At 37.5% G+C, this 15635-nt stretch overlaps 1 protein-coding gene across 1 annotated transcript in view; it reads right to left on the bottom strand.

Annotated features, from left to right (window-relative positions):
* The window catches only part of gria1a (glutamate receptor, ionotropic, AMPA 1a), a 113274-nt gene extending 99886 nt beyond the window's left edge, over positions 1-13388 (bottom strand). Inside the window, exons 1-2 of the mRNA XM_053505764.1 lie at positions 13166-13388; positions 12839-12973 (exon numbers count right to left, since the gene is read on the bottom strand). Coding sequence (XP_053361739.1) covers positions 12839-12973; positions 13166-13247 — 217 coding nt within the window. The 5' untranslated portion in view covers positions 13248-13388. The remainder of the gene's footprint in view (positions 1-12838; positions 12974-13165) is intronic.
* Between the last annotated feature and the right edge of the window lie 2247 nt (positions 13389-15635).

Genomic DNA, 15635 nt, shown 5'->3' with positions numbered 1-15635 from the left:
TTAAGTTTAAGGGCTGTAGCTATCGAACATTTTAGTGATCGAGTATTCTACAAAAAACTTTATCGAGTAATCGGATAAAATGTACTTTTGCTTAATTAAACAGCAATATAAAATATATAAGATAAACAAAGATTGATTGGTTTTCTTTTTAAAAAAAATTTAAAAAACTTTTTTAAATGCATACAGCATTACATCAAAAATAAACAGTCATTATTCACAGTACAAGGAATCGATTAACATTCACTGAGACGAAATAAGTGCATTGCAGTGCCATACATTTTTATTTTAACGCCTTTTTTCAGATGCAAAAACTAAAAAAAAAAGGTATTTAAAATGACTTTAAGTATCAAAAAAACTAAGGCATACATTAAAATAAATTTAAATATATTCTTATCGCTCCCTTCCATTTTGCAGCCCGCAACAGAACGCTCCCTCAAATCAATACACAGCTAACTGTTTGCATCTCCTTCCACTTTTTTGGGTGACGTAAGCGCTTCTTCTTCGGTGTTTAGCGGTGGCTTGCATCCGAAAGCGCGCTGTGTTATGTCAAACAAATAATTGCACAAAAACATAACGCAAGTTATGCAGCAAATCAACTGAGTTTAACTCAATTAACTTCTTGCAAAATGTCTATTCTTATATTTGAATTGTAATTGTCTAGTTTTGTGAAATGGCTTTGTTCACAATGGCAAAAGTGTTTTTGTGACCTCCCCTGTCACTTTGGGAAACTAAAGTGTTTTTGTGACCTATCTTGTCACTTTGGAAAAAAAAAACATTTATCATTAGCTTTATGTGGTCCTGAGATTTGACTGTGGTTAGGGGCTCTGTCCTTTTCTTTCTATGCTTTTATAAATACATTATCTGTATTGTAATAATTAAAATTAATAAAACTGTAATGCTTTATATATAGCCTTGAAGATGGCAATTTGATGTTATACAGAGCATACCTGTACTATGATAAGGTGCTGTCATGAACTGGTCAATTGTTTTAGTTTTTTAAAATAGTTCTACAATCTTTGTAATTAAAAGGGTTTTAAAACTTAACACTTTATTTCTTGTTTAAACTTGCTGCCAGTGACACACTCCAAAAACACAAGTTTTTTATATTTTATCATTAAAACTAAATTAAGAGTGGTGGCCCGAAGTCGGCAATACCAAGATATGACAATCTGATGTAGACTAGGCCAGAATGTGGTGTCCAAATGACTACTACACCAAATTGTGGCGATCTATGCTGAAAATGAGAGGTTAACCTACATTTTGAAGTTCAATTATGCCACATTAGGTATTTCCCCAAAAAAATAATTACCTTTGACCAGTAGACAACCAACCAAATGCTCAGGTTTGTTATACAAAAGAGGCTAAAACGCCTGTTCTATCCAATCACAATTTTTTTTATTGACATTCAACTAAATGATGGTACACACACACTCACACACACAAGCAATAAAAAAGATAATAAAGCATACCAGCAAAGACTTTCTAAGGGGCACAAACAAAGAAATAGACCCACTACATTCTCATGTGTGTACAGATCCTCACACTATGACCCAAAGGACAAACACACTACAGTTGACCAAAGATGATGTGCAGCAAAGAGAAAAGCCTCCGTGCCAGAAAACCAGCCGCTCTGCTATAGGCTCTCATTATTTAAACACAGAATAAATTAATTAATACCCAACCTTAGTAAAATTCACTGCTAGACAAAGAAATAAAAAAGAAACATTAAAATGCACATACATAAAAGACACTGCCAGCCAAAAAAGTATTTTTGGCCTGTATTTAAGCAAACAGGTACAAGCCTTCCACTGGGTAATTACTGCAGTGATAAATGTGATTCAGCTATCTGCAGGTTATTTAACTGGTATGAGTCCAGATTTACCCTGTACCATAGTGATGGGTGCATCAGGATAGTGTCTACTGTACAAGCCTGTGGTGGAAGTGTTATGATCTGGGGTTGCTTCAGTTAGTGACAGTAGGTCTAATGTTCAGCAACATTATGTGCCAAAATCATGAGGTCAGTTGACTACCTGGATATACCGAATGATCATAGATCTTTTTTCCCCCCGATTCCCCAGATTACACGGCATATTTCAAGATAACAATTCCAGGATTCGTCGAGCTTAAATTATAAAAGAGTGATTCAGGGAGCATGAGACATCATTTTCAGGCATACAGTAGATTGGCCACCAATGAGTCCAGACCTTAATCCCATTTAGAATCTTTGGGAAGTGCTAGAGGAGGTTTTATGCATTGGTCTGACACTCCTATCATCAATACAAGATCTTTCAAGCTTTTCAAATGATGCCACAGCTGTAATCAAAGCAAAAGCCGGTCTAATGAAATATTAGAGTGTATGACCTTTTTTGGCCAGAAAGTGTAGTTTCAACACCCAGGGCTCTGTTATGCATATGAAACAAAACTCTGCTAAAGAAAGCACTCAAATAAACAGCCTTAATAAACTCAACAATTGACCAAAGGAAAATAAAGACAAGAACAAATAAAACAAACACACACCGAACAGCTCAACTTATGAGCACGATTACAGTCAATAAAAGCAACTAGGCCAAAAAAGGCATTAAAGTCCATATAGACAAAGCAACAGTATGTTAAGCAAGCTGTGTCAGGCAAAGCAGCATTAAGCAAGCCCACAAGGTTAAGAGTTTAGAGCCTGGCCATAGAGGCAAGGATTGCTTAAAGAACCTCCAGTGTAGCAGCAAAACAGAGTTGAGGACATGCCCATGGAGACAAATTTCTTTTTTCACAAACTCCCACATAACTTAGAGGCTTTTCAGCATGAAGTACAATGGCTTTTAAAATTGCCAAAGAACTGACGTTTGACACCAACCTAAACCTATGGTCCCACCCAAATGGCATCAAAACGGGAATGAAACAACCGTCTTCTGCTATGGGCCTTAACTTTCAATCACACTCTGTCGGGAAATGGCTTTGGAGGGAAAAAAAGCCAGCACTAGTCAACACAAGGACTCGCAGCTCTGCTAGAAGTCAGGCAAAAATCCATGTGATTGCATGTGGTACAAGAAACGGGTATAGACCCTAAAGGGATGTAATTTAAGTCTTCTAAATTGCATATGTAAATTACCACAAATACAAGTGCAGGCTGCTTTATGTATTGTGACAAGACTGTGGAAGGTATACTTGTAGCATTTTGCAAAATCAAACAAAATTCATTAATATGAAAAAAATGAAGAAATTTTTTATGTTATTTTGGTAATTTCCTTTTTTTCTCACCATTATGATAAGAAAAACATGCAAAAAATATTCTGATATATACTACGAATAATCATTTTGCTGTCACACTGTTCATACACAGTACCTACAGAATTCAAATACAAGATCTTAAAAATCGATTAATTAAAAAACCTTATATGATTTCTATAAGTATGTGAGTTCAGCCTTTAATCATTACTCCATTACCCTGTTTACTCCAGGTGCCCCTGGAGTAGACAGAGTTAAGGCATTTGCTCAAAGGCTCAACAGCGGCAATCCGCTCAACCACCGTCCTTCTAATCAGTAACTCGGAGTCTTAACACCCTGACCCAGCAATGCCCGAAATATCAAACATTAGCATTTGGAATACTGATCCCAGACAGCACACATACATCTGACAATTGTCTCATTGTGTCAAATTGGCTTACTATTTTATTATTTAAAAATAAAGATTTAAAATGTTTGTAACCTATTACATCCATGTTTTTTAGGTATTATGTTATATTTTAACTAATTAATTTAATTAATGATCAAACTTACAGTGCATCTGGAAAGTATTCACAGTGCATCACTTTTTCCACATTTTGTTATGTCACAACCTTATTCTAAAATGAGCACAGTGGCCTCCATCATCTGTAAGTGAAAAAAGTTCAAAACCACCAGGACTCTTCCTAGAGCTGGCTGGCCATCTAAACGGAGCGAGAAGAACCCGATGGTCCTCTGTGGAGAAAGGAAAACCTTCCAGAAGGACAACCATCTCTGTAGCAATCCACCAATCAGGCCTATATGGTAGAGTGGCCAGACGGAAGCCACTCCTTAGTTGAAGGCACATGGCAGCCTGCCTGGAGTTTGCCAAAAGGCACCTAAAGGACCATGAGAAACATAAAATTCTCTGGTCTGATGAGACAAAGATTGAACTCTTTGGTGTGAATGCCAGGCGTCATGTTTGGAGGATACCAGGCACCGCTCATCACCAGACCAATACTATCCCTACAGTAAGCCATGGTGGTGGCAGCATCATGCTGTGAAGATGTTCGGCAGGAACTGGGAGACTAGTCAGGATAGAGGGAAAGATGACTGCAGCAATGTACAGGGACATCCTGGATGAAAACCTGCTCCAGAGCGCTCTTGACCTCAGACTGGGGCGACGGTTCATCTTTCAGCAGGACAACAACCCAGGATAACTCTGTGAATGTCCTTATGTGGCCCAGCCAGAGCCCAGACTTGAATCCGATTAACCGTCGCTTCCCATTCAACCTGATGGAGCTTGAGAGGTGCTGCAAAGAGGAATGGGCGAAACTGGCCTGGGATAGGTGTGTACAAGGAAGCTTGTGGCATCATACTCAAAAAGACTTGAGGCTGTAATTGCTGCCAAAGGTGCATCGACAAAGTATTGCGCAAAGGCTGTGAATACTTATGTACATGTGATTTCTCTTTTTTTTTATTTTTAATAAATTTGCAAAAAACTCAAAAAAACTTTTTCACGTTGTCATTATGGGGTGTTGTGTGTACAATTCTGAAGAAAAAAAATAATTTAATCCATTTTGGAATAAGGTTGTAACATAACAAAATGTAATGCGCTGTGAATATTTTCTGGATGCACTGTATAGTACTGAAGCAACTTCAGGTATTTAGTTTTCACATATTTAGTAATGTGCTCATTGCATTTTCTTCCTCTTGTAGCCTATGAGGAAGAGAATCCAGAATAGATTCTGTCTCGGCCAGTCTGTGATGTTTACCTCAGGTTACTGTCACTGTCTGTGCTCCTACTTGTGCTGGATATTCTTTTTGATACCATTTACTCCGACATTAAAGTTACTTAACTTGAATCATGTCTTTCATTATACTCACACGACATCAGGAAGCTATTTTTGGGTGTCATTATAGTTTTTCATGTTGGAAAGTAAAATATTTGCAGTCCGACCTAAATAATAAAGGTTGTAGTTAACAAAGTCTATCTAGAGCATTCAGGCACTACAGCATTGATTTATCAGCATCAGCATCATCTGGTGGGCATTTCCAATTAAATGCTGATGTCTCTGCCACATATAATTATCAAAAGCTCTCCTTGCTATATCTTGCCAGTGTAATTTGATATATCGGGTCAATATCGGCCAGATGTATGTGTGCTGTTACGGTTCATATTGTAGTCAAGCTAAGCCATGATCATCATTATAACCGATTCACTAATCAGCAATGTTCTCCCACCTAGCCAGACCTTTGCATTTGTCTGTAACAATTAAACTGTGCATAGAATTAGTGAAACCTTTAATTAACAAATACAGAATTCCACTGTCTTACAGGCATACAAATTATAATTTTTTCGCTATATAATGGTCCCACAGTCCCATCCCAGTCACCCGGGATCACAATGTTAGAAGAAAGAAAAATGTTTAATGTCTCAATAGCATCCCTACCATTCAGCAATTAATTTTAGTTTAATGCTTCATATACACACACACACAATCACACCTAAAAACACTCTACACGTATGCTTAAAAAAAAAAAAAAAACTTTCCCATTTGTGTGCAAATGGAGCGCATGCTGGTGCGGGTGTGTTGCTAAAGAAAGCTGGATACGCATTGCTAAGCACAAAGTTAGAAGTAGAGGAACAATAGCATAATGTAACATACAAATGGTGCCTCAATGCCTAATTAAGCCTGTAATTGAAAGAGCTAGACCCCTGTCTGCTAACTGCACCTATCAGCTTCCCACAGCATACTCATTCTGCTGTCAGCTTGCAGCATTAGACCACATACATTCAAATACACCTTCACAACCTAGCACAAGATTAGAGAAGACAGCAACGTATCACAGAAAGCAGGCGACATAGTTACTAATCCATATGTACCAGTGCGGAGGGTTAATGACTCAAGCTCATATTTTCCTATAGTGAAGGCTGCCAGGAGCAATGCCTGTCCTCATTATCAGAGGAAGAGACTACGCAAGCTATGTGGGCCAGGCTCTTTATGAGCTCCTAATTGGGCTACTTGAATCATTACACATGGCACCATGTCAAGTAGTCTTTTGGACTAGATAGAGAAGTTGAGCCAGTACAAATTACAAATGAAATACCTTGTTTCACTTTATGTGCAACAGTGCATGTGTGTTTTGGGGAGGGGGTTGGGGGAAGATTTCAGTCTGTTACACTTATTATTTGCTGTCAGTGCAGTTGTCAAACAGTAAATCCCTGCAGGCCCCCCTCCTTTTACACTGTTTGTTGCTGTGTTTTATTTTATTAAAGAATACACCAGAGGCAAAAGACTACAGCTGTCATGTCGCAAAAGCAGGGACAACAGCAAAGCGCAGCAAACTCTTTTGTCACTTATTAATGTAAAATGCAGTGCAAAGAAAGAGACCTTTCAAAGAGAAACATGACAGCTCTTCACCCATCCATAAAACACAGATTCAACATCTCTGCCTGTACTGTTGCTCTAAAAAAATGCAGTTGCTATGAAAAACTTTACGCTACAAAACCATCTGACACTCCCCAGACAGCAGATCAATCTTCTTCATTGTATTATGAAATAACAATGGAAACAGAGTCTATCCTGGGAACACTGGGCAGAAAGACACCAATCCATCGCAGGGCCTCATGCACACACTTTCACATGCTCATTCACACAGAGAGGATTTAGGAGTCATCTGTATTTTTTAAGGTGGGAAACTGGAGAAATTCAATGAAGAAAGGGAGCTCTGGTGTGAGGACCACATGTCCCCTACTGACCAGAAATCAATTATACCCAGAAATTTAGCTATTCTCAGCACATATGTGACACTGATATTGCAACGATAGTGCAGTAAAAGTCAACATTTTTACATTTTGACTGGCCACCTTATTAGACACAAATAACTTGTTAGTCCACATTAAAAAAATCTTTTTCCATGCATTTTTTGGTTAACTGTCTTTTATAAATTTCTTAACACAGCTGTTGAAGGATAGTTAACAGCCCTGGCGTTATTCTACACTCCAGTACATCATACAATAACATTTTACTACTTATATAAGGACCTACCAATAATATCTGCTCATTTGCACAAGTCCACAATGATGTATTTGGAATTTTATAACTACAAAGTCCACCTCAAGGGTAACTGTACCAAATAAAATGATGAATGGATATAAGTGTGTGGTCACTATAAACACTATTTTGCCAAAGGCCTTCACATGCTTATGAACTTGAGTAACATCCTTTTTTTAATGGGTTTAATATCATGGGGTTTAATATCACCAGCTTCAACTTCAAAGGTTCAGGGGTGTATTTATGGGAGTTTTTTACCTTTCTTTCAGAAGCGCATTTGTGAGCTTAAACACTGATGTTGGCCATGAAGGCCTGGCTCGCAGTCTCCGCTCTAATTCATCTCAAAGGTGTTCTATTGGGTTGAGGTCAGGACTCCACACCAAACTCGCTCATCCGTGTCTGTATGGACCTTGCTATGTGCTCTAGGGCGTAGTCATGTTGGAAAAAGAAGGAGCTATTCCCACAAAGTTGGGAGCATGAAATTGTCCAAAATGTCTTGGAAAAAACCCACATCTCCCCTCCACCAAACTTTACACTTGGCTCAATGCAGTCAGACTCCGCAGAATGAAACCTGTAACCATGGTAGTAATTGGAACACTTGAGTTTTATAATTTGAATGGGTGAGTGAATACTTTTGGCAATATAGTGTATAAGTGTTGATTAATGTATATATTACAGGCCCACACAATCACAGCCACATATTTGAGTACAATTATTTGAGGACAAATGTACTAATTGCGCTGTTTAAAACACAAAGTTATTTCATAATAGATTCTCTTTGTGGCAAAAGTTTGGGAAGGGCACTTCTCTATTCCAACATGACTCTGCCCCAGTGCACAAAGCAACGACTACAAAGACATGGTTTGATGGGAACTTGACTGGTCTGCACAGAGCCCTGACCTCAACCCCATTGTGCACCTTTGGAATGAACTGGAACGGAAATTGCAAGCCATCAGTGCCTGACCTCATAAATGCTCAGAGAATGAACGGGCACAAATTCCCATAGAAACACTCCCAAATCATGTGGACAGCCTTTAAAGAAGAGTGGAAGCAGTTGTAGCTGCAAAAGAGTAGCCAACTCTTATATATTTTGAAGTATATGTATTTCAGTTTCATTGCAGGTTTAGCCAAATTCTTTCGTCCATACAGTGTCACTTATATCTTTGATCAAAACAAGGCCCTCAATTCTATTCAGGTGCGACAGAACACCTCAAGTGTATCAAATAATACATTTAATAAACTGCATAATTAAGAAGGATGTTCATCATTACATTTAAATGAACCCAGGACCCACCTCTAAAAAATATAAAATCAGAACACTACATAGGTTAAAAAACATTCTTTTCCTGTATTATACACACATACTGTACAGATACACATGCGCTCATGCTTGCTTTTCTCTGTTGCTTGTAGGAAATTGAATTAAAGAAAGCTGTGCTACTTCCAAAACACATCTTGTTAACAGTTAAATGCCCCCTGTGCTTGAGATACACCTGGTTTTGAGTCATGCTACCAGGGATGTGTTATTTTTTTTATTTTATTTGAGCTAGTTTGAAAGCAAATTAATCAGAAATGTGTGTGCACCAAGCTGAATTTGTTTCCAACAGAGATCCTTAAAAAACAGGGAAAATGTGACTCGCTTTTCTGACTTCTATTTTGAGCAGCAATTTTCAATTTTTTTCCCAGTTTTTAATTCTCAATCAATTTAATAATTAGTTAATCAACAATTATGATTTTTTTTTTTTTTACAATACTCAATGCATTATTCGTAAACATACACCTAAAGCACATATTCAGGCAAGGCTCATTTTTGCTGAATTTACCCTTTTTTATACTGCAATAAAATATGTATTATATTACCTAGCTGATTTGTTTCAACAGCAATGCAAATGTTTTTTTTTCCAGTTACACATGTCAAACAATTAAATAGGAGGCTTTACTAATTTTAATTTTAGTATTATTTTATCACAGTTGTAACACCTAGTGAAGCATGACAATTTCTTTACAAAAGCAAATTCTAACTATGGAGAAAATTACTCAATTATCATCAAATTGTTCTAAAAAACAACATTATTTCCACAGTCTATAATATGAAAGCACACTTACTTCATGTAAGGTCCATAGCACTGAATTTCCCATGCACCTATTTTTTTACTTGAGTATGGAGTTCATATAGTTGATCAGGTTTAATATACCAAAGCTAGCCAATATAAAGGTTGCTTATTAAACTAGTAACAGTGAACCAGCTGGCATCACTAAACAAATTATTTTCAGCCTTTTGCTTGTCAGTGTTGTTTTATTCATGTAGGCTTCACCGAAATCCACTTATATTTCCTAACATTACACATGACAATATTCAAGCAATTTTTAAACATTTAAGAACGTTAGAGATAGTGTCTTTTTAATTACACAAATGTGATAATGTAATTTTCCTGTTCACTGTGGAACAGTAACTGTTTTCTACAAATATGAATTATTCAAATACGTGCAAAAAAAATAATAATTCTTGTAAAATGTGTATACTCTGTCAGCCAAAAGAATAAACAGCCTATATTTTACAGAATATTAAGAAGCAGCCCAAATAATCCTCTCAACTACAGTTCATACCTAAGCAAAGTTAAACTGTATCATAACCCATATTTTATACAGACTATCCCTTATTGTATAGCAAAACAAGACACTACACACAATACTGACTATTATGAATGTAAATGTTAATGCCTATGGTAATTTTGATTTTAATCAATGAGTCAAACATCGTTCATACAGTAAACTACATAGACCAAAGTCTGTGGACATCTGACCAACAGACCCACATGTGAGCATTCCCCAAACTGCTGCCACAAAGCAGGATGCACACACGTCTGATCATGCTGTAGTCTTTCAATTTCCCTTCACTAATTAAAGAGTCGCACCTAAACAAATTCCAGCATGACTTGCCAAAAAACATGATTTGCCAAGGTTGGTGTGGAAAAAAACTTGAGTGGCCTGCACAGAGCCGTGACCTCAACCGCAATGAACACCTCTGGAATTAATCTGAATGCTGACTACATGAGAAGCCCCTTTCCCAAAATTAGTGTTTGACCTCAATAACACTCTTGTGGCTGAATAGGCACATCACAGACATGTTCAAAAATCTAGTGGAAAGCCTTTTCAGGTGCGTGGAGATTACAGTTATTGCTAAAAGTTGGTAATCATTTCATAATCCATCATCACTTTGAGTAAACCAATTGATGATCAATCCATAACCTTTTAAATCACTCCGGACAATTCTTCATGCACTTGTTTTGCTTCCTAAAAAATCAATCCAATCACCAATCAATATTAATACACACAGAATAAAATACACATATACAGTATACATCAACTAGGATTATTCGCATAAGCATCTATTACCATATATATATGTTAAGATTTTCCTCTGTTAGTGGTTTGACCCGTTTTTCCAGGGAAATTGTGTAAGAGGTTATCTTAAGTTACATCATCTGGCATTTTACAGAACAGTGTTGTGAGCATACAGTTATCAGCATTATATGCATGCACATTCATCAGACTTTATGCATGTTTCTGCTACACAGCAGTTGTCTGGGTGCACAGGAAAAAAAAAGAGTGATCAGCGACCATAATCAATTATTGTGCCATCAATAATAACTATTATTTAATGTAAACTAAAAACTTATCTGAATCAGAAACCATTTGGTTCCATGTTTTAGTTTTAACTAAGCAAGAACAAACCCAAGTTCACATGTAATAAATTAAAAGTTATACTATACTATACTAATTATAGCAATTGTAATAATTACTGTGTTTAGCAAGGTAAATGTGCCTGTACTCCTTCAGCATATTCATAAGGGATGACTGTGCAAAAAAATATAAATATAGCATATAGCATATATATATATATATATATATATATATATATATATATATATATATGCCTATACATGGATAGATAGCTAGATGGACAGACTTTTATTTACAGTTCCCTCACCATTTTTGTGCTGTTTCTAGCATGTCCATGCTGCAAACAAACTTTGCACCTACGGAATTATTTCCCCTTTCCAGTGTCACTCATTTCTTGCATGACTATAAAAAGATATAATGGGCTGTTTATGAGCCAGAGATGGAGCAAGCGTATTAACACATATGATTCATTGCTCAATCAGGTAACAGGATAAGCGCATTTACTTGCATGAACCGGAATCTTGGTTCTCCTGGGCAAGCAGGAACACTGATATGGAACATTGATAAAATTTTTATTAAATGATAGCTTTGTTGTTGACGACCACTTTATATGCAAAATTAATCAAATAAATGCATGAAAGATTGTAGGTGGTCCTAGTCTAGGTCTTTAATGAACTGAAGCTTTGGGTCTATACTTTTTTTTTAAGGCTAAAAACTAGTAGGATTTTTAATCATTCAGAAGGGCTGGAAACAGACACTCAAAGAGCGGTAGAGACAGAGAGAGATGGAGTGTCTTGACTGTACTCTTCATAATTTAATTTTGTATAGAAAAGTTGAAAAATAAAGCTACACATTGATTATTTTAAAAATGAAACCAATCATTCTGATCACAAAGTAAAACATTTTTTACTTGATTAAAGCGCCCCAAAAAAATCTCTAATGCCCAGCCACCTAGTTTCAAACAGATAAAGATCTGTTTAAAGGAATCATAGATTACAAAAGACAAGCAACAGACCTTCTGTTAAACGAGCTGCTGTAGTCACATTATGCTGCGCCTTTCCAGTAAACACTATTGGTTGATAAAAGTCTGCAACGATTCTACAGTCGATATGAACGTACTGAAAGCAACAACAGTCCAACTTGACCCTGTAACACGGGTCACAACCGTATACACTGAAAACACAATTTACCCAAACACCTACAGCATTTCGCTATTATAAGAAATATGTTTCGTGGACAAACAGACGGGTCTATTAGATCTATTAAAGCAACTAAGCAGGTGACATATTCAGCTTTCCAGTCTCCTTTATTTGACTAGCCTGCATGTACGTAAAACAGAGCTACGTTATTCTTGCGCTCTTCGCAGCACAGACAGTTACGCAGAGGCATCCGCAGTCTGACTTCATTTCCACGAGTCAAGAACGCCTAAATGCATGAATTCGAATTGCGACATTTACCCCAAACTAAATAATGCAACATATCAACACAAAACTACAGGCATTGCCTTCCATGGCCACAGCCAAACTCTAAATAGATCAGCAACCTGATGAATTTTCAGACTGCAGTTTTAAAAACTGGCCTTTTTTTAAACACACAGATAGATCGGGGTTTTTATCGTTTTGATATAAAAAAACACGTTCATCCTTAGTTAATAGCTGATCGCAAAACGCACAAAAATGACATTTACATATGTACATGATGTACTTATGAAAGTCACTGACCTGCCTTATGATAAAGCTTCACCTGAGGATTACACACTGATCACTGTAGAGCACTACACAAGAACGCTAACAGCAGACGACACGAGTGTATGCAACAGGAACATAAGCTGAACTTTTGAAACTCAATGAAAAGAGAGGAGATTTTTTCGAGCCGCGTCAGTTTTCCATGGTCGTACTCACAGGCATAAGTCATGGAGAAGCTGTTGCCCATCTTCACCATATCTACTTGAGGTACCAGTTTGGGAATGTCCTGATGGTGCGAAAGCGCAAATCGGAACACTTCATATTCGTGTGACTCGGCGGGGAATAATCCTCCTATGCGTGAAAACAAACGGGAGAATTAAGCAATCATGCATGGTTAGCTTGTAAGTAAAATCGCTGTTACTGATCGTGTCCATAAAATAATGTGAGTAAATGTGAGTCATTTTAAATGTTAAATCTTGTTCAAGGAAAACTGTCAATTTGAAGCACTCTGGGAACCTACAGGTTATTGTTTCGTACACCCACCTATGTTGATATTACTTGGAAAACTCGAACCAAAGCAGAGCCCGATAACGCTGGTGCAGAGCAGAGCGATGCTTCGTTGCATATTTTTTCCTTTTGCATTTGCGGGAAAAAACAAAGCCAAATCCCCAGCATGGGTATAGCCCGATGGTTCCGCCTGAAATCTGCTCGGATGTTCTAAGTACACAACCAACACTGAGTGAACGAGGTACCAAAGAAATTGCTCCCGCGCTCTCCTTTCTTGTGCTCGCCACTGACGTCGTGTGTGCGTGTGTGTGCGCGTGCGTGCATGTGTGTGCGCGTGCGCGCGCGTTCCGTTATCCTGAGTTGTTAGGCGCAGCTCTGCCTCTCTCCATCAGAAAAGGCTAATGCTGAAGTCCATTGCCGGGGTAATCGCCTAAATTTATAACCAAAGAAGCCTACTTGAAAGCAGATAAGTGGAAAACGAAATTGCTAAAATGTATGTTGAAGTATTTCAAATTGACTCTAAATAGAAACACACTAAAACACACTAACTTAAATAATATAAAAATTTGCTAGAATTTTAATAAGTTATTTGTGATATTCATGATACTGGTTTGTTTGTTTGTTTGTTTTGTGGGGGATATTAGGGTTATCAAAACAAAATATTTTTTTATTTATAAGTTAAAGAAAAATGTATCATAGTCATAGACAAATAATGAGTGGAGCATTCTTATTTCCGCATTTGAGACTGTAGGCATGTTCGTGTAGGCATAGGCATGTTGGAAGGTCCATGCCACATTGTAGAAGACCTCATCAAGTTTATTTTATGTTCTGTTGCTTACCACATTTATATCATGCATGCAGCAGGTTATCAGGATGTCTATGTCATGTTCAGTGAATTTGATACAAATACTGCATCAAACTCCTTACACCATCAGTGATCTAATCAGACATAAGAATAATTCACTTCAATCTCATTGGACCTGACGGGGACACACTTAGGAAGTTGTATGAACTACACAAAAACAAGACACATTTTAAAATTTCCTCTTCTTTCCCACTGCATTCTTAAATATTTTTAGAAGCGTGTGGAAACTTCATAGTTTTTGTCTCAGTGTGTGTAAAAATCAATACCAGTGTCATCAACCAGGATGTATTTGCCAGTAAGTTGTATTTCTCAAATACTTTTAAAACATACCTTTTGCAGTAACGCTAAAATTTAATCATTGTATCTTGTTGTAACAAAAATAAGTTTATAAAAAGCCAAAACAAGACTCCAATGGATTACCAGACAGATTGATAAAAGAAATCTTGACCCTGAGCACGGATATTTAAATAACCTTTTGATATGATAAACAGCAAGAAAATTATTGAAGAAAAAATATTGAATGCATTTGATCTTGCTGTGACTTTCACCCTGTTTGGAGCCATTCCAAAATCAAATCAGTTAATTTACTGATTACATGGGTAAGTCCATACAAATCCTACATTTAACTTTTTTGTTGCTGTTGTTGTTGATTCTGCACTCCGAAAAAATTCTTATCAATGGATGTATAAGAACAAATGCACAGATAGCCAAAAGATAATGCCTCCACTACCTACTCGCAGAGGCATAAAAAATAAAAAGATGAAATGAAAATCTAAATGAACAATTTAACAGCAAAACATAAACTGTGTTTTTGTAGCTTTACTGATTTCAGCAAATCTGAACCTCTGGGGATGCTCTGCATCACTTCATCTAACTCACTGCAGAATTTCTCCTTCTCTTTTAACTCACATCCTACCTGTGGGGCATAACCACTAACAACATTGAACATTATCCCTTCAATTTCCAGCTTCAGACTCATCACCCTATCTGATACTCTCTTCACCTCTAGAACATTCCTGACAAACTCCTCTTTTAGAATAACTCCTACTCCATTTCTTTTCCTATCCACACCATGGTAAAACAATTTGAACCCTGATCCTAAGGTTCTAGCCTTGCTACCTTTCCACCTGGTCTCCTGAACACACAGTATATCCACCTTCCTTCTCTGCATCATATCAACTAACTCTCTTCCCTTCCCTGTCATGGTCCCAACATTCAAAGTCCCTACTATCACTCCTAAACTCTTGCCTTTCCTCTTCTCTCTCTGCTTTCGAACACGCCTTCCCCCTCTCCTTCTTCGACCAACAGTAGCCCAGTTTCCACCAGCACCCTGTAGGTCAACAACACCAGTGGCGGTCGTTGTTAACCCAGGCCACGACCGATCCGGTATGGGAATTATATTCATGATTCGCATCATTGATTTGGCAAATGTTTTACGTCGGATGCCCTTCCTGACACAACCCTCTGCATTTATCCAGACTTGGGACTGGCACAAGAAGACACTGGATTGCGCCCCCCCCCCCCCGTGGTTGCATTTTCAGCAAATCAGGTGTGTAAAATAACCCTGGTGGTGAGGAAGGCGAAGAGGACAAAGGCAGAGCAGAGGGCAAAGTGGTGGAAGCTGAGAAAGGAAGAATGTTG

Source organism: Clarias gariepinus, chromosome 10 (genome assembly GCF_024256425.1).
Source record: "Clarias gariepinus isolate MV-2021 ecotype Netherlands chromosome 10, CGAR_prim_01v2, whole genome shotgun sequence".
In the NCBI taxonomy this organism is placed as follows: domain Eukaryota; kingdom Metazoa; phylum Chordata; class Actinopteri; order Siluriformes; family Clariidae; genus Clarias; species Clarias gariepinus.
This window is presented reverse-complemented; position numbering and strand designations above follow the sequence as displayed.